Genomic DNA, 24,367 nt, shown 5'->3' with positions numbered 1-24,367 from the left:
CCTTCTCTGTGAATCATTAGACCATAAACCCCTCCAGGACAGGTTCTTCTGGCTGTCTTGCTTGGCATCGTCTTTCCTCATCTCCAGGATCCAAGGGTTTGCTTCTGCTGCTGTCACTTCCCTGAAAGGGCCCTTACTGAGTCACCCCAGATCCTACCTCTATCCTTTTTTTTTGGCTGCACCTTGTGGCTTCTGGGATCTTAGTTCCCCAGCGAGGGATCAAATGTGCACCCTCAGCCATGAAAACTCAGAATCCTAACTGCTGGGTTGTCAGGAAATTTCCCTCAGTCCTTTCTTAACTGACCTCTTAGCAGCAAGTGACTCTGTCCTTTCTCTTTATAATATACATTTTTTTTTACCTGTGAATTAAAGTACCTGCTAAGAGATGCTTGAAAAATGTGAACAGTCAAAAAGACTGATGATGAAGAAAATACCCAGGTCTGGGTTGGGGCGGTGCCAGCCTCCAGGAACTGTCGGTCAGCCTTCCCACCTCCTCACCCTGTCACTCCTCTCCTGACCTGATGGGAGCTGCTTCCCCACTTTTCTGTGTTTGACCACCTCTATGCCTTCCTAAACCCTAAATTTTAGTTTTGGCTGTTTTTGAACTTAAATGAAATCATGCCATGTATTCTCTTTTGTTGCTTTCCATTATAAACGTTTGTACTCATCTTACACAGCACCGTGCTTCTGGTTTTATTACAGTAGTCACACATCAAGATTATCTCAGGTGTGAAACGAAGTTTTTAAGCTTTTTTTCCTGGCTGCACTGCGTGGCATGTGGGATCTTAGTTCTTCTACTGGGGACTTGTGCCCTCTGTGTTGGAAGGCAGAGTCTTAACCACTGGACTGACAGCAAAGTCCCAGTTTTTAAGATTTTAACTGTGCTCTTGTAAGACTCTGCTAAGTTTTTTTTGTTTTTTTTTTTTTTTTTTTAATGCATGATGCCTTGTGTTCGATTTCTTTATCTTTAGATAAAGAATTCAGAGTTCACAGAAGCAGTTATTTTCACAGGAACACCGTATAGAACCTAGTATATATATTTCTGCATCTCCCAAAAGTGGGATTCAGCATGTGTGAAGTAATGTTGCTGCCTGTTGTATTTGAAAATACTGCTGCTCTCTTTCCTGATAGAAAGCACAGATCTCAGTCATGTGGTCATAGGGATTTCCCTCTGCCCACAGGGCTGCCCACATGATACCCTGCACCACTTCAGAGGTTGCCTGACATCCCAGGGGTGCTATCCTAACTCATGCAAGAACGATGTTCCTGGTGCAAGACTTCTTTCTTATTCTTGGCAATAGCTTGCAGTGCTCTGCCTATAGAAAAACAGTATGGTTTTGCAGAACAGATAAAATGCCACAATTTGTTAATTTCAGTTTATCGCTGTTTCAGAAAAAGGTCAAAGTCTTTAGTCTTGTCTGTTTCTTTGTCTTTGGCCACACCGCGCAGCATGCTGGATCTTAGGCCCCGACCAGAAATTGAACCCATGCCCTCTGCGTTGGGAGCATGGAATCTTAACCCCTGGACTGCCAAGAAAGTACCTGCTCCTGTTCCTGACCAGCATTGTTGCTCTCTCAGGATTCTCCTGGCGATTCTGTGATGATTTCCTGTTGTGTGATTTGGAGTCCTTATCTTCGTGTGTCCTCTGCTTCTGAGTTTCTGTCTGGTGTTCAGCCTGAAGAACATCCTCTGGCATTTATTGTGGTGGAGGCTGTCAGCAACAGGTGCTCTTGGATCTTGTCAACTTGAGAATGTTTTCATTTTGCCCTTGTATTTGAAGGGTATTGTCTCCAGATGGAGAATTCTGAGTTGACAGATTTTTATTCCTGCCTCAGCACTTTAAAGATGTTGTTCCATTGTCTTCTGTTCTCCATTGATCTTCGGTTTTTAGCGGTGTGATGACAGTGTGCCCAGACATAGTTTTCTCTTTATTTATCCTATTTTGGTTTTGCTGAACTTCCTGGATTTGTTAACTCATATGTTTTTCATCAAATTTGAGGGTTTTGGCCATTCTTTCTTCAAGTATTTTTCAGTCCTAGCCTTATTCTCTTCTCTGGAGGATCATTTGCTATGGCTCCGGAGGTTCCCTAAGGCTCTGTTCATTCTTTCAAATCTCTCTCTGTAGATTGTAATCTCTATTAACCCATCTTTAATTGACTTTTTTTTATTTTGTTTTTGTCATTTCCTTTCTGATGATAAGCTCATCCAGTGAATTTTCTATTTCAGTTGTAGAATTTCCATTGGATTATATTTTATAATTTCTGTTTCTCTGCCAAAATTCCCTGTCTCAGATGACCCTAAGAGTTGAGCTGCATGTCTTGGCCCCAGACTCGAGTTTCCTCATAAGAAAGCAAAATAACAAGAGGTATTTGTTTAAGGAGGAGCAGTTTCTAAACTCACTAGGAATGTCTGATGTATATATGTGGTCAGAGTAGTGAGACTTAAATATTTTGGTATGTTATTTGCTGTGCTGTGTGACTTGTGAGGTTTTAGTTCCCCAGCCAGGTATTGAACCCAGGTCCTTAACCCTGAAAGTTCAGAGTCCTAACCACTGGACCATCAGGGAATTCCCTTAAATATTTTATTAAATCTCTGTTGTTTTAGGTCGCAAAGGAGTTTGGCTTCCAAAATAATGGCTTCTCAGTTTACATCAATAGAAACAAGACTGGAGAAATAACAGCGTCATCTAACAAATCCCTCAACCTGCTGAAGATCAAGTGAGTGCCCGAGGGGAGAAGGTGGGGAGTGGGGAGGGCATGCTGGCACTAGTTACCCGCCTGAAGTCACTAAGTTCTCCCCTGTTTCCTTCTGCTACTGTGATTACGGTCTTGAACGTGGACCAGAGTACGGGTGACCGTGCTGCTTGCCAGGTGTTTGGCAGCCATGCCGAATCTACAGTTACTGTCGAGCCGATCTGTTTGACTTGCAGAATTCAGGGATATGCATTACAGAGGAGGAGTTATAGTGTGTGTGCAACTGCACACTCAGCTGCTTCATGCAGAGAAGGACCTTGAATGTAACTCTGTGTGTAGTTCTGCCTTGAGACCTGCTTGGTAGGTCTGTGTTGTATTTCTTGCTGGCACGACCCCTGGAATGCCTTAGAATTGATGGGTAATGTCAGAAGGATTTCTTGGGTGCAGAGACCTCTTCTGTTTTTTTTAGTTTTATGGGAGCACAGCCGCGTCCATCCATTCATTTATATGTCTTCATGCTGCAAGGGCAGGGCTGAGTGATTGTGACAGAGGCTGTCTGGTCTGCAAAGCCAAAAATATTTTACTGTCTGGCCCTTTATAGAAAAGGTTTGCTTACCCCTGTCTGAGCTGTGTGGGCACACCTGCTCACGGGTTAGTGAGTAGAACCCTTCAGGTCTTTCGCTGTCCTTAGGTAGTGGGCAGGGAATTCTCCTATTTGGGCTACAGGTAGCCTGGCTGCTGTGACCACTAGTGAGGGTTGGGCTGGGCTTTGTTGGTACTTGGCTGTGTGACTTTTACCAGTCAGAATGATAGGCTGTCTTGGCAATCTGTGTGGTCCATTTTAGATTCACATTTAGTATATATTAGGGGGAAAAATGCAATTTTAACATGAATTTATTTGTTCTTCAACGGATACTTGTTTGGCACCTGCTCATTGCCTGCTGCTGTGATGATGTAAAGCCTTGTCTTATGTATATTCGTTTCCAGTGGATGAGGGCCGACTTTCCTCGCAGCTTGCAAAGGGTTTCCGCATCTTGAGAATCACTTCTCGTGGGTGTTACTCAGGTTTGGACTCACACCCACTACTCCTGGCTGTGTGCCTGAATAGTCACCCAGTCTCACTGGGCCCCTCCACCCTTGTCTGTTAGAGGGTGGGGGGCTTGCGCCTCCTCCACATGGTTGTCTGGTCCCTACATGGGACGAGCACTGTGGAAGTGGCAGCTGTGTGTCTCAGAGCTATTCTGACGGCTGGATGCCAGGAAAGGGGGGCTGCAGGATGAAGTACCCTTTAGGCAAGGCTGTCCACCTGCCATGCGGTCACACTTGGAGGGCGTGTCTTTCCGGGTGATCCTAGAGCGCGTCTTTTCAGTGATAGTTGTGATGCTTGCTGAGCAGCATGAGAACCACGTCCTGTCCCTGCTCGAGAGTTACCTGACCACGTCTGTAAGAGTCGGTCACCCAGAGCTCCTTGCAGGGCTCACTCCACTGCCTTTGTTGCCATTTTCACAGTTCAACTGGCTGTTCTAATTCTCTTACTCATTTGTAAGTTCTTTTTAACCCCCTCTGGCTGCTTTAAAGATCTTCTGTTGGTCTTGGGGTCCTGTGGTTTCTGTTTGATCTGTCCAGGTGTGGACTTGATGGTTTGTTAGGTGCTGTGTGTAATTCTACCTGATGTAAAATGTATTTTCTGTATCTGCAGGTGAGGTGTAAAGAATTCTTCCCCATTATCTCTTTAAATAATACCTCTCCTTCAGTCTCTGTATTATTTCAGTGATTACATTTTTTACTTTTTTCTATTTGATTTCTTTCAGCCCTGGCTGTTAGCTCATATGCTCACAGGGGCTTCTTCCCGGCTCCTGCTCTGCTCTCACGCTGGCCCCCAGGCTGCCAGTGAAGACTGCTGGGTTCCTTGGGGTTCTGCCTTGGCCTGGCACACACCTGGTGCTTCCCTCTCAGGTCCTGAGGTGTCTGGAGTCTGTCTCTCCTGAGTGTGTTTAGGGTTTGTGAGGATCCTATTGCACTATTGCTGGTGTTGTCTAGCCTGTTCTAAGCAGGGGATTTGGGAAGAGCTACTAAGTCTGTGGCCCCTCTGTCCACTCTTGGAGCCCCTGGTCATTGCAGATAGCCTCTTGTTGCTCACAATTCTTCATTCCATTTCCAGCTGACGTTTCACTCATAAGTATATATCCTTTGTTTTGAATTCCACACCTGAAGTCTTTGGCTATCTAAATCTGTTGATTGTTTCCCACCCTCTCTTGGTCCTGGTGGTTCGTTTATCTTGTACATTTGGTGACCTTTTCTTGAGAGCTTATATTTGCCCAAACTTGGTCTTAGGGAGCCCTGAAGGATCTGGGGTTATTGGCTTTCCTACTGAAGGAAATGGCAACCCACTCCAGTATCCTTGCCTGGAAAATCTCATGGACAGAGGAGCCTGGTGGGCTGCAGTCCATGGGGTCGCAGAGTCGGGCACAACTGAGTGACTTACTTACTGAGAAGCATTTGTTTCTGTAAGCACAAGGGGGCGTTGTGGGCTCAGCACTCAAGTTAATTTCTGTCTTTGGTTTCCTGAACCAAATAGCATCCCTAAGTGTACCCTGGATGCTTGCAAGAGCAGGCCTTTGGTTTCAGACTCGCAGACAGTTTTGTCTACAGCATAGTGGATGGAGGCAGATAGGATTTCTCCTTGGTCTGTTGTCAGCTGGTAGGTTTTTTCCCAGCTGTTGAGACATCTTCAGACATCTGGCTCTGTGTGGCATTTTGGGCTCAGCAACTTGCTTTGGGCAGGCAGGCTTGAGGCCTCCTCATCTCTGTCTCCCAGAGAACGATTACAAGCCAACTTCAAGGTTCCCCTCGTGAGCTGGCCATAAGTTCCCTCACTAGTCTTGTTTGAGCTGCCCTGGGTTTTTGGACCCTTGGGAGTTCCCTTCTTTAGAGCTCCACAATGCCTTTTAGAGTGTGTTTGTTAAAACTGATGGATAGTTGAGCCAAGTACCCTGAACCTGGAGGATGTTTAGGAATATCTCATTTGCTGTTAGACATAGACATCTTTGATTACAAGTTGGCCGTCTTATCACCCTAAATTGTGAGAGGAAAAAGAGGGCCGAGCAGACCCGTTGAAGAGCTGCAGCCCAGCCTCCCCATCCTGGCTGAGGCGCCTGTTCTCTCTGTTGGTTGGAGGCTCCAGGCTGTGCTTCCAGTCTTGCTTTCTGCACGTGCCTCTTGAGAGCAAGGAAATACTTACCCAGTGGTGGTGCTACAGCTTTTCCTCCCAGACTGGTTGACTGATTGTCTCAGGACCCGCAGTGCTCCCAGGTGGGACTGTTCACTGGCCTCAGGCATGGTGGTAGGTGGGCAGTCAGGCTCTGCCAAAGTCTGCAGTGGGTCTGATGGGGAAAGGACGCTGTTCATATCGAAAATGATCGAAAACCAAATATTGCCCTTTGCAGTGTGAATCATGGCAGCCTTTGTAGAAAGCAGTATGTCAGCAGCTTTAAGAACAAATAAACTCCTGAAGTCTAATGTACTCTCTCTGGGAAATCTGCCCTGCAGCCGGGAGACTGTGCCATCTCTTGGTGGCATGGTAGTGGCAGGTCTCTCAAGAGCCTTGCCTGTCATGGGGGAGCAGCAAAGCGTACTGTAGGGTGGCTTCACCGCGGAACATTGACTAGAGGCAGACCATCTTTGGAGGGATTATGTGGGAACAGCAAATATAGAAAGTGTGTGTCTAATCATCTCAGGGTTGTACATTAGTGACATGCATGTTATGGACACGTGTGTGAATGTAAAGAAGTAGAAGGAAGATGCCCCAGGGAGGTAAATGAGGGAGCTAAAGAGAGGGCCAAGGAAGGAATGAGGGGAAGTGGGTGCCAAACAGAGGAGGAGGAGGAGGGTAGAGGCTGTGCTGCCCCAGTGTCTGCTGAGGTTGTGCGTCTTCTGTGTGGAACTAGGTGTGTCTGTGCCTGTGCAGCATAGATCCTGCAGTCTGATTGTAAGGAAGTTATGTTTTTGTCCAGAGAGCCTGCTGCTGACCTTGATAAGGTGAACAGGCACAGGGGAGACAGGAAAGGAGCACTCTACTCTCTTACAATTGGAAGCTTTGCTGTCTAGGCCGTTGGGGTGGTTGGTGTTGGCTGTTTGCAGGCGTCAGAGGTTTTTGCGTGAGTTGATCTTCTGTGCAGCTCAGGTTGTGGAGAAAGGAAGACAGCCTCAACTTAACATTTGTTGTTTGCACAGGCATGGAGATCTGTTGTTCCTGTTTCCCTCGAACCTTGCGGGACCGTCGTCTGAGATGGAGACGTCGGCCCCTCAGGGGTTGAAGGCCTGTGGCGCTCCCAACGTGGTGGAAGATGAGATTGACCAGTACCTCAGCAGGCAGGATGGGAAGATCTACCGGAGCCGCGACCCACAGCTGTAAGTGCCCTCGGGGCCACAGGGTCAGGCAAGTGAAGTGTCTGTCATGTGTCCTGATGAAGAAATGTAAGTTTCGAGTTTGACCATCTATTTTCAACTTAGATCTCACTTAAGTTATAACTGTGAGCTTTTTCTCATTGTTTGAATCTCTGTGCTCCATTTGTATTTTAAAAGTTTTAAAGTGGTGAGAACTAAGAGATTTGAAAGAAGGGAGGAGCCTTAAACCAAGTCCTCTCTGTGGTGTGCCCCTGAAATACCTGGATGCATGTGCAGAGAGGGCTAAAGCAAGTGTGGCGGGGTAGAGGGGGTGGAACCCCAGCACCCGCCGGCACAGGTCCTCATTCACATTGTCTGGTTTAATTCTTGTGGACGATGCTCAGCCTTCCATACTTAGTGCGCTCTTTCCATTCTTCTTGGAAATGTTTCATTTGCTAAAGGTGCCGCTCCCTTTGGAATGTTCACTTTTCACCGAGGAGTGTGTAAAATGCTTATGCTTGTGTACATTTGTTTATTTCAGATTTTTGGCTGTCCTTTTTAAGGAGACTAGTTAGAAACATCTGAGTTCACACTCTGATGTAAAACTGAGTGAAAGTTGTCTCTGCAGTGGAGTGTGTAACTGCATCACTCTGCAGGCATGACATTGAGATATTGGAATTCAGCATGCTGCATTAGGAACTTGTATGTCTCCAATCAGATGAGATATTGGAATTCAGCATGCTGCATTAGGAACTTGTATGTCTCCAATCAGAGGGCCCCAGACAGTGCTGAGATGCAGTTGGCGTCGAACCACTCTGTGGCTGTGGCCATCAGTCAGCTCTCCACCCCCATTTGCATTTCTCCCAGGGACCCAGGGTGGCTCCCACTCTGATCAGTGTTTGTGAGGCCTCATTAGAAATCTTTTTCAGAGTTCATGTGCCTCCATGTGCATTACCTGGAAGAGCCTGCCTGTTGGGAGATCCAGGCGGGTTTTGCTCTGAAATACAGAACCTGCTGCACCTGAGCGCTCTCACCCCGTGTGGACAGTGCTGTGACTGCGCCTGTCAGCACCCTCGCCAGCCTCCCGCATCCCCACTGTCCTACCCTGTGCAGACTGAAACCCACAGAGCCAAGTGATCCTTTCATCCTTTTTTCCAAAATACGCACGCAGAGTGGGTGTTTTCCACACTTGAGCTATTTATGTACCATTTTCAGGGTTTTTGCCACATCCACATACCAACTTTCTTAGTCTTTACCAAACATTTTTATTTAAATTGACTTTAAACTCATTCACTTTTGCTTTTAGTTTGTGTCATTTTAAGCAGTTAATATCCATGGAATAACAGGTTTGATGCACAAGTCAATAGTTTTAATACAGACCAAAATATTAAACTGTTAGAAGCTCTCTTCACCATGTACCATTTCAGATAATTTCACGTGGGTGGGGCAGCATTTCATTAGGTATGACATGCATTGTGAGTATCAGCATGCAAGGAGGCAGAAGAGCACGTGTTGACACTGTGCGTTTCTCTTCCCTATGCTCTAGGTGCCGGCACGGGCCTCTGGGGAAGTGCGTGCACTGCGTTCCTCTCGAGGTGAGAGTCCATGCAGAGTGAGTTCCCAGAGCTGTCTCCACACCTCTAAGTCCTGGGCTGGGTTGGAGTGGTTCAAAGAACTTATCTATTTATTGCCCTGGGCCTCGTATTCCCCCTAGTACAGGCTGCACTGAGAGGATGAGCCTTTATTTATGGGAGTGACCTTCTGGGTGGATTATGAACAGCTGGGACAGGGTATTGCTGTGATAAAGGGGCAGCATTTACACTGGGTTCCCTGGACAATCCTTTTAAAACCTGACACAAAGCTGGGCCTGGTGGTTTTCGTGTTCATCATTGTTTTGATTTACTTTGCCCTGAATCTCACGTCTCTACTGATTTGTCCTGGTGAGATTGAGAGTTACCATAATAATGCTGACTTGTGACTGGTTAACACTGAATTTATGGCAGGAAGGCCAACCTGATTTTCTTCATGAGGCTCCTCTTGCTTCATCTTCTGGCCTTTTTTTTTTTTTTTTTGCAAAATTTACTTGATATTTACTTGACTTACATCATCTTATATTTAATAGAGATTCATTTTAATCTTTAAAGATAACTGGTACACAGAATACTGGGTTCTGACCTGGAACAATAGTGAGGACCCAGCACCAGTTCTCCTACTGCCCACCTGCCTCAGGGCTGGGCAGGTGGAGGCTGTGGCCGCAACCCCAGTCGCAGGTGCGTGACTCTGTTGACTGTGTGTTTTGGCAGCCGTTTGATGAAGACTACCTAAACCACCTGGAGCCTCCCGTGAAGCACATGTCCTTCCACGCCTACATCCGGAAGCTGACTGGAGGGGCTGACAAGTAAGCAGCTTGAATGTGGGGGTGGCACCCCTGTGGCTTCGGGGCACAGAAGTTCATTTTTCGTCACTTGCACACGTTGCTTAAAGCCCCTTGGCATATGAGTGAGAAAAGTAAAGATAAGAGTCTGGGCATGCATTGTTTGAATTTGTGAATCTTATTCTGATTCTAGAAGAGGAAACAGGTGGGTGGAGACTCTGGTACCTGCTGTAGTCCGCAGTGCCCAGTGCAGGGCAGAGGCCAGGCTGGCGGTGGCCGCTGTGAAGGCCTGGGGGTACCTTGGCAACCTTCTCTCGGGTATGCAGTGTCCTGGCAGCTAGTTGTTTGCGAAGATGGATGAGATGAGGCATGACAGTGGCCAGTCCTGTGTCTGTGGAGTCTGAGCCCACCTTCCCTCTGCTTTTTGGAAAACCTGAGCCACCTCCCCCCAATCCTCTTGGCTCTCCTGTTTCACAGCCCCCGTAAGCCCTTTGCCCTGGAGCCTGCCTCGTTAGCATCTCAACTTCACAGCCATAGTAAGGCCGAGGTAGGGTGTTATCCCTGGCTTGGCCTGTGGTGCCTCAGCATTGCTGTCTGCAGGCTCGGCCAGGCAGGCAGGGAGGGTGCAGGTGGGCAGTGGGCACGGCTGGCTCTTAGAGAGCAGCTATGACAGTGGCAAGCTGAGAGCACTTTGATTTCTTCTGAATTACATCAAGTCCTTGCCATGCAGCCCCATCCTGCTGATGTGTTCACCTCACCAAAAAGGAACGGACTTCTTACTGGGATTTTATGATTCCTGTCTGTGCAGCGAGAGGAGATGGTGGTTGAACCCACCTCAGCAACATTTCATGAAGAATGTCATGTTCGCCTGCTTGTAGTTTTTCTCTGATAGCCTGCTGACATCCTGAAATGACTTAAAAAAAAAACTTAGATCAGGGGAAAAAAAATCTACCAGAAGCCTATTCTTGCTTTGTCCGTGGGGTAAACTCTGAAGCTGTCTGGACCAGAGCACGAGTGAGCTGAGGTCTGCTGGCCTTTTGTCAGTCTAGGCCAAGGGCTCGCTTGTCGCTGTCGTTAACACATAGCCTTGGTGGTAACCCTTGCTTCCCAAGTGCCATCATTTTCATGATGCCGCTGGCTTGTAGGGACAGTGCTGATCACTGGGCTGTTTGTGAACAGGAAAGTGACGGAGGTTGCAGGCGCTTGTGCAGGCTCACCCCCAAGTCCACAGTGGGGCCCAGGACATCCTCACTGACCAAAAACAGAGTGGTGATATCTTTGTTATGTATCCTAATCACATTTTTTCTATGGATAAGAATTCTGTACAGAAATCTTAAGTACTAGACTCATTATGTAAATATTTCTGTTAAGCCGATGAAATTTAAAAAGAATTTCATTTTCTCTCAGAGGCATAGGTTAAATCTAGATATTCAGCAGTACTCTTGAAAATCTTCATAGATGTTAGTGATAGTGAAAATGAACTGTTTTTGTCAGAAATAGTTCTGAATCCTGTACAGTGTTAAGTGTACGGGACAAAAGCTAGAACTCCATTAGAATAAATTTTAGCACATTTTCCCTGCTGTTGCTACCACGTGTTTAGCTCCTGAGAACTCTATTCAGGAAGTGTAAGGTATCTTACATTTTATTTCCAGCCTCCTGCTAAACTTTTCACCATTGTAATGTTTAATTAAGTTGCATTTTCTTGTTCAGGGGGAAATTTGTTGCCCTGGAGAACATCAGTTGCAAGATTAAATCAGGGTGTGAGGGACACCTTCCATGGCCTAACGGCATCTGTACTAAGTGCCAGCCAAGTGCCATCACGCTGAACAGACAGGTGAGATATTGTCTGTCCATCTAGATGCAGAAAGCAGTATATTTATGTTCATGGCTAAGGAAAGATCTCTGACTCCTTCAAGCATAGAGGAGAGCCTTCAGTTTTCTGTCTTGTTGGCTTATATGGAGGCAAAATTTTCTTGGTGACTGTTTGAAATGCTTAGTGGTTGTGACTTTGCCTTTTAAGAAACTGTGGCTCTGGAAGTTGGCTATGGCTCAACTATAAACAGAACTGTCCTGGGACCAGCTCAGGACATCTTTCCAAGCCAGGTTAAGAAGGGAACTGGGCTCAGGAAGGAGCCTTGGCTCAAGAAGGAGCTCAGGGAAAATTTTGTGTGGTTATTCTGGCCTTTTCCACTCTTATCGTCCAGCCCTCCAAGAATAGCTAGCCTCCTCTTTGCCTTGCCGCTGCCAGCCCGTGTTTAGCTGCTTAGAATTCCATGACCTCCTTGACTGAGAACCTTTCTCCTTTTCTTTCTTGCCTTCCTTCCATCCATCACTCTTGTTCTCTTTTTTCTTTCTTTCTGTCTTAATTTCTTTTTGAAAACTTTTTTTGACTTAGAAAATGTGAAAACCTTTATTTTAGGTGAAAGCCCATGTGGGATCGAACACTCCCCCCTGCAGTGGAAGTGCAGAGTCTTAACCACTGGACTGCTAGGATTGTCCCCCAGTGAGATAAATTTGAATTAATTTATTGAGGAATCCCACCATTACCCCTTCTACCTGCTAAAATCTGAAGTAGATTTAAGGGCAGAGCACATTTTTAAAGTCTGTGTGTTTAAAAAGCAAGGTAAAAGATACTTGTGAACAGTTTGTGCTAAAAGAATTATTTTTTATTGACTGTTTGAATTTAACCTATTGTTAACTCTACAGAAATACAGACATGTGGACAACATCATGTTTGAGAATCATACAGTTGCTGACCGCTTCCTTGACTTCTGGAGGAAGACAGGGAACCAGCACTTCGGGTACTTGTATGGACGGTACACGGAGCACAAAGACATTCCTCTTGGTATCAGGGCTGAAGTAGCTGCAATTTATGAGCCTCCTCAGGTAGACGTGAACATGATTTACAGTCTGTGGGTCTCTGTTGCTTTATTTTGACGGCTCTATGGGATGCCTTTTTCAGATTGCTTGTTTCTTTTCTTATTGCATCATTTGCCACAGTCTGTAGACACTCAGACGCACTCAAAAAGAACATTTGGAGAGTAAGAGCATAGCCCCTAAATATTTCAGTGTATGTTTCCAAAGAATAAGAACGCGTTCTTATATAATAAGTGCATTGAGCAATTTAAGTAAGTTGAACTTTAATATAGATCTAATCTGCCATCTTATTCCACTTTTGTCAGTTCCCCCAAAGTGTCATAAAGTTGCTGTCTTCTGATTCCCTATCTCCTATGCTCATGCCTACTATCACCTATCCTAGGAATTATGAAATTAGAGTCACAAAATTACTCTAGTTCTTTATCTTATGCCACACATATAACTTAATAACAGTATCAAGATTACCACCAGTGTAGGACTGAAAACAGTTTAGAATCGTTTAGGTGGAAGGGTAGGGTCCCTAGGGTATATCCCACTAGGGACCAGCAGTTGGTTTCTGTGTTTAAAGTTGCCTGGAAGATCTTCTCTGTATGATTATGTCACTAACAGGTTATAACCAACATTTATGTTCATTTGATTTTCAGTATTTAGGGATTGGTTTTATATATATGTATTTAAATTTGTTGTACGATTATATAAAACTTTTATATGGTTGTATTATATATATATGTAACATATTGCTTTATTATATATAATAAGTTCAGTACAAAAGTGAAGACTGGAACTGTGTTGCATCCTGGTTTATGATGTGTTGAGATAGTTAGGAGAGGGTCTTGTTTCTATAGGTTACTGTGATGCAAAAACACAAAAATGCAATGCGTTGAGGCATGAACAGAGGAACAAATGGAACATAGTAAATGTTGGGCTGAATTAGGTGGTGGGTGTATAGGTGTTCACTACTGATTCTTTAAACTTTGTTGTATGCCTGAAATTTTTTATTTTAAAAAATGTTGGAAAAGAAATTTGTATGTTTGCAAAGTGAGATCTACAAACAGCGTCTTCCCCTTCATCTAATTTCCTCCCTCCCCTACAGGTATCCCTCACTTTAAACAATTTTTGTCTTAGATCTGTAAAGTTTGATTTTTTTTTTTTTAGTATAAGTGGGTACATAGATACTACTGTCTTCTCCTTTATCTCTGGTGGGCACCATGCCATACACATGTGTGTCACCTTGTGCTGTGTTCTGGAGATCTTGCTATGACTGGTTCACTTTTTTTTTTTTTAATAAACCAGGGTCTGGAACTGCAGGGCTTGTGGCCGGTGCAGGTGTGTGGCTCCTGTAGAGATACCAGTTCTTCCCTGGGTGTATTTATACTAATTGTGTGTCATCTACCCCCTTGACATTCTTGTTATCTATTGAGAGCCACAGAGGAAGTGTTGGACCAGGCCTTCTGTGATGGTTCACTTGTAAGGAGATGGAAGATGGCAGTAGGTGCTTACCCAGAGACGCTGCTTGTCCAACCCTTCAGCTGCTGAATGTGCTCTGTAAGCAGGATCTGCTTTTGGAAGCACATGAGGTTCCAGTTCAGCTTTGAGGAGGGTCCTTTCATGAAGTATTTTTACAGTTCTGTTAAGAGTACGATTGAACAAAAAATGGAATCGGAAGCCTTTGGCGTCGAAACTACTCACAGCATCATCAGAGCTCCCAAACTGGGGATCCTGGAGGTTGAAACATTTGACCTCTAATAACCTCTAGCTCATTAGAAGTTGAAGCTCATGATGCCACATGTCATGAAACAAAAATCCTTAGGTTTGTTCTGAGTTTGTGCTTTGACCTGTGCCCTGGATGTATTAATCACCTCCATATGGGTCATACCCAGCAACATAAAGTTCTTTTGTTATTTTGCCAGGATTTGACTAATTTACAAGGATATACCCAATTAGCATAACTCAATTTGGAGTTACCTTCACTTTCCTGTTTCATAGCCGTGTCTTCTGCTCAGTATGATGCTTAACCTATGAGCTGCATTTTGGTGCAGATTAAAGATGTCAGCATGCTTTGTCTACTGCAAGAAGTGGAGTCCTGTGGCCAGTGTAGGTTGCATGTGAGCCAGCCCAGGCCCCCCCACTGCCCCGAGCTGAGCGCTGTCCTCACCAGTCAACAGGATACCCATTTCAGGTGCCCTTTTGTTGGCTTAGAGTGTGTTTATCTTCTGTGCTTTCTTATTCTGCCTTGCCCGTGAAACTAAGCACTGTCCCTGTAGAAGTTGTGTGCAGGTTTTCCAAGGCTGTTTTTTTCTGGGAATGAATGGTACTTTGTAACTCTAACCTTGCATAATCTAGCCAAGCTTACCTGGAGTTAAACTATTTATCCAAGGGAGTTTTGAACCTAACTTCTATTCCAAACAAAGGAACCTTAAGGTGTAGTGAGCCTTTTCTAGTCCTGAACAACCACATGTTTCATGTGGAGCTGCTAACATGAACCAGCCTGAATATTGGCTTTTCATGTTCTCTGAATCTTGATTAAAAGCAAAGCCGAGCCCTGGAAGGAAAGAGCCTGGGGGGCTTGGCTTATGGATCTGGTTGAGCTTTTTTGCTGCTGAAAATCTCCTGTTTGGCAAGGGAGATTGGTGCTCCTTTGTGACAGCCGACCAGAAATGGAGCAGAGCTGCTTGCTGCTTTCCTGAATCCCTCCTCTAAATCCACCTTCTCTTTAATACCCTCACAGATTGGTACACAGAATAGCTTGGAGCTTCTTGAAGACCCAAAGGCCGAGGTGGTTGATGAAATTGCTGCCAAACTTGGCCTGAGGAAGGTACTGAGACTATTTTTGTCCTTGAGGGAGGATCTGGGCTCTGTGTTGGGGACATCTGGGTGTGCGCATGGCCAGGCCTGATCCGGGACTGAACTCCCAGCTGCCCAAGGTCAGATGCAGACCCTGCACGTTTTGAAGCCTCACTTGTATTTATTGGGTGCCTAAAAAAGGATGCCAGTGTAGGGACTGTTACATGTAAATCCACCAGACATACTTCTTGCGGATTGCCTCAAAGTGAGCAAGGAAAGAAGCCGCAGGAGCAAGACCCCTACTTCTGCTGCAAGGGACCTGACACCAGGCTCTGTGTCCCACCTGCCTGCTAAGGCACATCCTTCTGGGTGTGTGCTCTCCCTTCACGTGTCTATCTGCACTGATCATTTTCTCTCCCCTGCACTTGGAGATTCTGGTGGTTCCTCTTCAGTCCTCATTGAACTTCCTGTTTGTAATTGAGGCATCTGAGCATATAAGCCTTGCTAGTTTTCTGGGCAGTTAGAAGACAGAGGGTTTTCTTTTTGAATCTGTTTATCTAGTTTATCTGTTTATCTAGTTTATCTCACATCTTTGGTAGAGTTCCTAGGAACTGTAAAGATGACTTTTTATAGATAATGTTGAAATGTGAATTTGAACACATCTTAAAAATTCGCTATGTAAGGTTTATCGTTTGTTTCCTAATCAGTTTAGACAGGGAGAAATAGACTCTGTACAGATAAATGGGGGAAGACTGGAAATGAGCCTTATAACCCAGGAATGCTATGGAGCAAAGTTACTACTTCATTTTAAGAAAAAAACTGTTGTTTCTAAAAAGGATCCATATCATGATTTAGGGGCATATTTTGGTTTAAATTCTGAAAGTTTCTCGTGTTGAAAAGAGAAATCAGTGTTTTTTTTTTTTAAACCCATTTTTGTTATAAATGTTTGGTTCATGGTAGAGTAGAAGATCTTGAAATTACTTAAATGCCTTTCTCCAAACACTAATTCCTTAGCCCTTATCTCAGCTTGATTTTGATTCTGTTTTGTTTAATGGTTAAATTACATTTATCCCTTAAGTCTCATTTTCTCCATTGCCATCCTCCTTGGGGGTTTTGTTCATTTGGGCATTTTTAAAGAAAACGAAAGTCTCTTGATTTAGCTGGTCATGTCTGCAGGAGATGGAGTTGAAGAGTTTCATGTCAGGGTTGTACTGGAGAGGGTCACAGGCACCAGGTCACTTCTTTGAAGGACTGAAATGGGTGTGTGTCTGGATTCCATCATCGCTCTTTAACTTCCCAGCCAGGTTCTGGTTCAGGAAGGGTAACCAGCTGTGAGATTCATGGGCACAGGAGGGCCAGGGCTCACCGAGCACATGGACAGGCACTGTTGCTGCAGCAGGACGTGCCAGGAAGGCTGACTGTGCCGAGGTCTGGGATTGGCGTTTCAGATCCCTGTACCCTCAGATGCTTCCTTCAGCCCTGCACTGGAGCTCAGAGGAGTAGCTGGGTGAAGTCTCTGTTGTGTTTTTACTTTTATTCTAAATGCATTCTCTAGGGAGTATGTTCTCCTGTCTTATGGAGAAAGCCCTAGCATCTGAAGTGTCACTGTCTTTATTTGCTTGCTCGTTGTTTCTCCTTCTCTCCAGAATGCCAGTTCCCTTTTCACTGATTTTCTGTTAGTTTTGACCACCCCAGAGTCCCCTGCACCTAGCACAGTGCTGGGCCCAGAGATGGTGCTGAGTCTTAGTTTCTAACACATAAATGAGCTTTGCTCCTTTGCCCTCATCTCCACCTGGCAACATCAGGGGGAGGACAACCAGTGTCAGCTGAGTACTGTTTGAGAGCCCTGGTTTGGACAATGGCTTAGCTGAGGAGCTGACTCACCTAGAAAGAAAGGACTGACTCCCAGGAGTCTCCTCTCTGGGCAGAAGCTAGAAGGCATTCATCATCTGTTTCAGGGAGAGACTCAGAAGGTATTTTTCTCTCTTATGCAGGTTGGCTGGATATTTACAGACCTTGTCTCAGAAGATACTCGGAAGGGTACAGTTCGATACAGTCGAAATAAGGTGAGGTGGGGCGGGGATGTTTGCTTGGCAGGACCTTGTTACAGACCAGCTCTGGGCTGCACTCGTGGGCATCTCAGCACAGCTTCTTGTTTTTAGACCACATTATTTTCAACACATTGTTGTTGGTAAATTAAGGCTGAGTCTGTTCATTCTGTGTTGGAAATCAAAACCCTCCTTACCTTTATAAAGCCCTGCCTTTCAGAGGTCAGCCCGTGAGGTGAATTGCCATGTGCTTCTGGCCTTACTGGTTACAAGTGGTTTTCTGTGGGGGGTTGGTAACAGTAAGTGTAGGTGCTCATTTCACCGTAGTTTGTGACGTGCCATAGTTTAGTTCTCACTATTTTCTAAAGAAGAAATAGAAGCATATTTTGACAAGATGCTGTAGAACTTGATATGCTGGTTCTCTTTTCTTAGGACACCTATTTCCTGAGTTCAGAAGAATGTATCACTGCAGGAGACTTCCAAAATAAGCATCCCAACATATGTCGACTATCTCCAGATGGACATTTTGGATCCAAGTTTGTTACTGCAGTGGCTACAGGTATAAATGGAGGCAGAGTTATATTATAACCATTACTACCCTGTCGATAGGTTTTGTTCCTCTTTGCATTTTTTTTTTAGGAACTTTTTTTTTTGCCTCACCCTGGTACCAGGCCTGAATGGATACAGGAAAGAAAGGATTAAATCATGTCAAGTCTGTGTTTAGCCTGCTCTGCTGCCCAGTTGGTTTAGTCACCAAGTCATGTCTGACTCTCTGCAACCCTGTGGCCTGTGACCCCACCAGGCTCCTCTGCCATGGGGTTTTCTCAGGCAAGAGTACTAGAGTGGGTTGCCATTTCCTTCTCCAGGGGATCTTCCCAACCCAGGGATCAAACTTCGGTCTCCTGCATTGAAAGGTGGATTCTTTACTAGTGAGCAACCAGAAAAGCCCTGTATTGTTAACGTAGTTACAATAGATTTTCTGAATGGGCCTGTGAGACATGAAATTCTTCTTTCTGGTTTATGGCAGAAATCCTGAACTCAGCGTCGCCCCAAACTGTTAATGCTAGAATCGTGGCCTCGGTGTAGCCCTCCTCTGGTCCACTCTCTTAGCCTTAGTCCAGGTTCACTTGGTTCTGGATCTGAGTTCTAGGCTGCCTTTGCCCCTTTCCAGTAACCAAGGATGACTCTGGTTAAGTAAAAGAAAAGGAATTTACTGTTCCTGTTACTTGTTTATTTATGAGTGGAAGTGTAATTTTAAGAAATCTTTTCCATAAAGCTTTTATTGGGAGTGATGAGTGTGTTTGTGATATTGTGTCTATTGTATTACATGTTACATATATGTCATGAAAGTTGCTCAGTCATGTGCAGCTCTTTGTGACCCCATGGGCTATACAGTCCATGGAATCCTCTAGGCCAGAATACTGGAGTGGGTAGCCTTTCCTTCTCCTGGGCATCTTCCCAACCCTGGAATCAAATCCACGTCTCCCACGTTGCAGGCAGAATCTTTACCAGCTGAACCACAAGGGAAGCCCATACGTCATGAATACATAGTAATAAAAGATTATGGCCTGTAAAAAAGTGCCACCAAATCTTCTATAATACACTTGAGATGCTGTCCTAGAAAAAAGCCAAGTATAAGACCATATGGTTCAAAAGGAGTAGGAATTTGAAACTTGGAAAACCAACTCATAAAAAGTCTCTTTGGTCAGTTTATTAAACACTAACCTTGATCTGTGAAGCCTTGAGTTCTTCCATCACAGAAGTGATAATCCAGTTCATTCATGGCTACCACACTTCTTCTAGTTTAAAAACCCAGTTTACAAACATCCTAAAGCATATTAAAAAATATGTGCTCAGTCATGTCCAACTCTTTATGACCCCATGGACTAGCTCGCCAGGCTCCTCTAGCCATGGAATTTTCCAGGCAAGAATCCTTGAGTGGGTTGCCATTTCCTTTTCCATAAGTAACTATATCCCCTATTAATCCCAGTTGAGCCTGTTACCACTGCCATGGGAACCATGAAGGAAAACATCTTTCATGCTGTCTGAATTTTTAAGATCCATTTGATTTGCGATCCATTTAGAGTGACAGGCACCTTCTCTTTGAAATGAATGTACTTTGGGGCACAAGAGGCTATGGCAGCATCATTCACATGTTAACGTGAATTAATGGGGTCAGGTGCTTAAGGAAGTGGATGGGAGTTTGGACAGGAATTAGTGAAAGCACTAATTCTGTAGCATAGAGTCCTTCTACCAGGGCCTCATGGGGCAGGGAACCTATTGTGATGAGAAAACTCAGGGCAGCAGGAGCCAAGGGGGAAAACAGAGAAGAAACAGGTTGTACATTATCAGAATTTTGCCAAGCCAGCTTTCTGTTTGACACAGGGGAGGAAAGTATTCTCTTTCTACTTCCTACATCACATAACCCCCACTCGCTTCATTTAGGCTGAGATTCTGGGTCTAGGCATTTAGGTTGGTGGTTCTCAAACCTATCAGACCTGATACCTGCTCTTTAGTACATTTATGACACGTCTTTACTATCCAGAAAGTAAAGTTCATAGATAAGGTACCAGCCTACACACCTGATTCTAAAAAGAAGGCAGAGTCGTAGGATGACTGTAACATTAAGGAAAAATAATAGTGAAGGAACGTGTAATAAGACAGTGCACTCCATGAGCCAGCAAGTGCTTGGGGACTGATGCTTGCTGAGGACAGCACTGTGGAGGGCTGCCAGCCTTGTGGGCGGGCCCTGTGTAGGCATCAGTGACATGGTTCCTAGACATTCAGCCAGCAGCCCTCCATAGAACTCTGAGCCAGGCAGGGCCCTTCCTCAGCTCATACGGTATCCTGTTCATAGATGGTACGCTGTTAAAGCTATGAGTGTTTATTTCTGTGGTTGTGTATAAAATGCAGTCGATTCTAATCCCAGGTCTCCACAAATACGGGTTTTGCCTACAGGAGTGTGCACAGGACATTTCAAGGCCAGGTGTGATGTGGAGCGGTTCTTTGTCGTGAGGGACTTGCTTGAACACAGCAGGGCGTCCGGCACCTTGACTCTAGCCTGCTAAAACTGGCAGCTCCCGCCCCACCCTGCCCCACTTCATTAAGAAAAACAAAAGTCACCTCCACAGATTTTCAGAACTGCTTCTCGTGAGCACTTTTGTTTTAGGCTTCCATGGGCTCCCATGGTAACCTAACCCCTTAAATTACTGTTTCAATGGGGAATTAATTTGATGAGCCCAAAGAACTGGTACATGTTTAGAATTATAAATAGTTTCCAAGTCAGGAGCTGCCTGTACTTTCAGTTATTGAGTCATATCTGTTGTTGGGACTTTGGAAATTACAGATTGTCCGTGGAATTTTTGCCTCTGAAATTGGCACTTTACTGACAGGTTTTAAAACTGTAAGGTAGTAAATCACTTATAATAAGATCTGCAGTTAGAGTCCTTTCAGATCTGGGCTGAGCTGTCCTTGGTAGTGCTGTGAGATGCTCAGATGCATAATTTCTCTCCCTTTCCTGGGGGATGGAGATGGATGGTGTTCCTTGATCGGTACCTTACTCTCCTTTTATAAAGAAACTAAGTTAGAGATGTTGAGAGCTTTTTGTTTTTTTTTTTAATTCTCCGAAGCTATCGCAGTTGTCAGGGTGTGACCCTGATTCTGGAGGGAAGGAAGACGGCCAAATGATTGGTCCTGCCTGACCGCCTCCATGGGTTTTACCCTCACCTCGAACTATAACCCTGCTGCAGGTTTCTATGGAGTAGGACCTGAGAAAGGTTAGCGTGGAGGGCAGGCCTCAGTGCAGGGAGAGTGGCCGCCTAAGTGCTGCGGCAGGGTCCACGTCTGCCTCGCAGATATGCCGGCTGTCCAGGTGTCTGAGGTCAGGACTGCCCTCTGCAGTGTGCGGATAACTAGCGTTGTATTTGCTGGGAAAAGTTTCTGTCTTCTCCCATTCACTCCCATCTGTCTTCCTGCATTCACTCAAGAATGAAATTTGTTGGAACATGGGGTTCTGTTGTTCACATCCCTGTGTTACTAAAATCCAGGAGCCCAAGTGTGCTTTTGGATGGGTGTTAGAGAAGGTTTAACAGTCATACCTCCAGTTCTGAGAGAGCATGTCGCTGGTGGGCCTGTTTGAGGAGCTGCAGTGGCATTTCCACAGCCTGTGTTCACGGCTTTGTGCCCACAGCTCTCATGAAACTGCAGTCGAACTTTTTTGATTCTACGCAAGACACATACATGGGAGTTGGTTCTGCAAATCCGAGATGAGGAATGACACTTGCTTTAAACATTCTCCAGTGGATTCTCATTGAAGGTCTTTCTCTTGCAGGTGGCCCCGACAACCAGGTCCACTTTGAAGGGTACCAGGTGTCCAATCAGTGCATGGCCCTAGTCCGAGATGAATGCCTACTGCCCTGCAAGGATGCCCCTGAGCTCGGCTATGCCAAGGAGTCCAGCAGCGAGCAGTACGTGCCTGATGTGTTTTATAAGGTAAAAATGCGATGGTACCAGAAGAGAAAAGTGGATGGAGAGCAGTGTGGACACTGACCTATCCTGGACGTTACTAATTTTGGTGCATTCTGGCCATGGGTCCACCATGGTCATCTAGAAGCCAGCTTGTGGATAAGGAATCTGTACCTTTTCCAGGACTTTTGTTGACTATGCAGGATTGTGTGGTGTCAGGGCTTATAAGCAGAAGTGGGGATGCTGCACACTGGGGTTGGGGTGCATAACAAGTGAGACCATTGCAGCACAGACTCTTTCAGTTTCTGAAAAGGAGAATTGGTGCCTGTGGGCCTCAGCAGGAGTGAAGGTTGGAGCTGCCTGACAGAAGTGGGGCCCTCCTGAGGAGATCCAGTCATCCATTTCTAAATCTGTTTCCTGTGAAAGCTATAAAAATGACTTTTATTGAAAACTGTGGGGACTTCCCGGGTGGTCCAGTGGTTAAGACTCTGGGTTTCCATTACAGGGAACACGGGTTCCATCCCTGGTCCGGGAGCTGAGGTCCTGCATGCTGTATGGCGTGCCACACCCCTGCCCCCTCCCAATAAAGAAAGCTGTGATCTGGTTTGGACAGTCCGCGTTGGGTGCTTCTCTGGAGGCTCGTGACCTGGTTCCCGTCCTGCTTGTGGTAGTTGTTCGGGGTCACAGTCGGGCTCTGTGCCTGCTCCCCATCCTGGGCAGACTCCAGTTTCCCTCTGGCACTGCTCTTCCTGGAGGAGCTTTTATTTCCTGTGGTGCAGGGCTGCTTTCGTATGTCTGAGAAGTACCTCGTCTCCATTGCTGAAGGATGTTTTCACCACGTAACCAGTTGTAGGCTCACAGTTCTGCTTGTGGTCTTACTGCACTTAGGCCACAAAGACTTGCTGGCAGAAGGGGCCTGGAACCAAAAATAGGCAAGCAGTGAAAGCCCAGAAGAGTGACGATCCAGCTTCTTTAAAATGATTTGATTCTTCTAGCATTCTTTTTGTATCAGTGTGTGCAATGACTAGACGCTAAACAGTGTCTAGTCATTGTTCTGTTTGTTTTTATTGTTCCAACAAGGCTGTATTTTTAAATAACTTTATTGAGATGCAGTTTGCACATCACACAGTTCACTGATTTGAAGTGCCCAGCTCAGGGGCTCTTAGGATATTTGCAGGGTTGCGTAGCCATCACCACCATCTAATTTTAGAACAGTTTCGTCCCCAAAAAAGAAGCCCTGCATCGTTTAGCAATTACACCCCAGTCCTCCCAACTCCTGACAACCACTGATTTGCTTTCTCTGGTTTCCTTGATGGAATCCTACAGTGTGTGGTCTTTGGTGACTTGACTTTTCACCACTTACAGTGTCTCATGGTTCATCCATGCCTGCAGTCTGCAGTGCTTCATTCTTTTCATTGCTGAATAGCATTCGGTGCCAAGGACACACCCTACTACCTATGGGACATGTCAGACACCCAGGAGAGCGCCCAGAGCTGAGGGGCTCCAGGGCCTCATCCTGGTGGTGACTTGAAGGTTAGACACTACATGATTGTGACAAAGACTTCACCTCCTCAGGGATTAGAAACGGGGCTGAGACTGTCTGAAGCTGGATCTTTCCTGCTGTGGGCATCTGTGGCAGTGGGTAATGTGCAAAGGAAAAATGCGAGGGCCTGAGGGTCTTGTCCCTGCCCCTGGTCTCCCCCTCAGCTCTTTGGAATGAAGGTCTGCCTTTTACTTTTGAATCTGAGCTTCTGCGTGGTCTGAGGGTAGTGGGGGCAGGGACTGTCATTGTGCCAGGAAGGCCGGGTCACTATGGTAGCAAGTAACCTGTCTTTGCTCTGTAGCAGCCTGTCAGGAAATGCTCGCTGAGCAGGGAGGCCTCGATGCTGTATCTGCTCCTTTCGGCTGGTGGCAGTGAAGAGACAGTGAGGCTGGCCTGTGATAGCTCGCTCAGGCGTCCCCTCAGATTTGTGGGACAGTAAGGAGCTCTGGGAAAGGGTTCTCCATATCATTCTTGAAAGGAAACATTTCCAAAGAGTCTTGATTAAAAATTCTGTTGTCTCTTCTCTCCTGTGGTGTTCAGTAACAATTTCTGGCTTGATAACACAGATTTTGCCCTTACACAAATTCTGTGTGCATCAGGTACTCTGAATAAATACTCTTAAACCATTATTAAACATTCACACATCAAAATCACACCATGCTGGGAACCACTGTGAAAGTTTGATCTTCTCCCCAAAAGTTCCTGTCTTACAAGATATGTTTGTATGGCATGTTTCGGAATGCAGAATGGCTCACTTATAGACCCTAAGACCTGGTGGTCCTGCTAGTTGTGGTCCTGAGCCTTTTGGGGACAGCTTGCCAGTCTGGGGGATGGGGTCTGTGTCTTCATGGAAAGCTGTTCCCTGTTAGCTGCAAAGACCTGTGAAGCCCGGCACGCTCAGTGTGTGTGCACACATTGCTCCAAGGTCATCAGGCTGCCATCTCTTTTTTTTCCCCAGAATTTTAAAAATTAAATACTGAGTAGATATAAAAGATTATTTATAAAACATGTTTAAGAAATTTAAAAAAGCAGAAATACTAATTCCCAGAATTAAGAACCAGAACGTTCCTGTGGCCTCTGAAGTTGCTGGGTCTTCCTGTCTGCGTCCAGAAGGAGTGCAGTATGACTTCCTTGCTTTTATTCTAGTTTTACCTCCTATGTATGTTTTCCTAAACCAGGTACTGTGAGTTTTACATGT

The 24,367-nt window shown here is 45.5% G+C and overlaps 1 protein-coding gene across 2 annotated transcripts in view; it reads left to right on the top strand.

Moving 5' to 3' along the window:
• Positions 1 to 24,367, top strand: part of NPLOC4 (NPL4 homolog, ubiquitin recognition factor) — a 50,147-nt gene that overhangs the window by 7,554 nt on the left and 18,226 nt on the right. For both annotated transcript variants that reach the window (XM_044938690.1, XM_006064202.3), the window contains exons 3-12: positions 2,605 to 2,717; positions 6,927 to 7,103; positions 8,626 to 8,674; positions 9,383 to 9,477; positions 11,164 to 11,287; positions 12,160 to 12,339; positions 15,059 to 15,145; positions 17,109 to 17,180; positions 17,595 to 17,721; positions 21,493 to 21,653. In XM_044938690.1, coding sequence (XP_044794625.1) covers positions 2,605 to 2,717; positions 6,927 to 7,103; positions 8,626 to 8,674; positions 9,383 to 9,477; positions 11,164 to 11,287; positions 12,160 to 12,339; positions 15,059 to 15,145; positions 17,109 to 17,180; positions 17,595 to 17,721; positions 21,493 to 21,653 — 1,185 coding nt within the window. The remainder of the gene's footprint in view (positions 1 to 2,604; positions 2,718 to 6,926; positions 7,104 to 8,625; positions 8,675 to 9,382; positions 9,478 to 11,163; positions 11,288 to 12,159; positions 12,340 to 15,058; positions 15,146 to 17,108; positions 17,181 to 17,594; positions 17,722 to 21,492; positions 21,654 to 24,367) is intronic.

This window comes from Bubalus bubalis, chromosome 3 (genome assembly GCF_019923935.1).
Source record: "Bubalus bubalis isolate 160015118507 breed Murrah chromosome 3, NDDB_SH_1, whole genome shotgun sequence".
Lineage (NCBI taxonomy): Eukaryota > Metazoa > Chordata > Mammalia > Artiodactyla > Bovidae > Bubalus > Bubalus bubalis.
The sequence above is the reverse complement of the archived record's forward strand: the minus strand, read 5'-3'. Positions and strand labels throughout refer to the sequence as shown.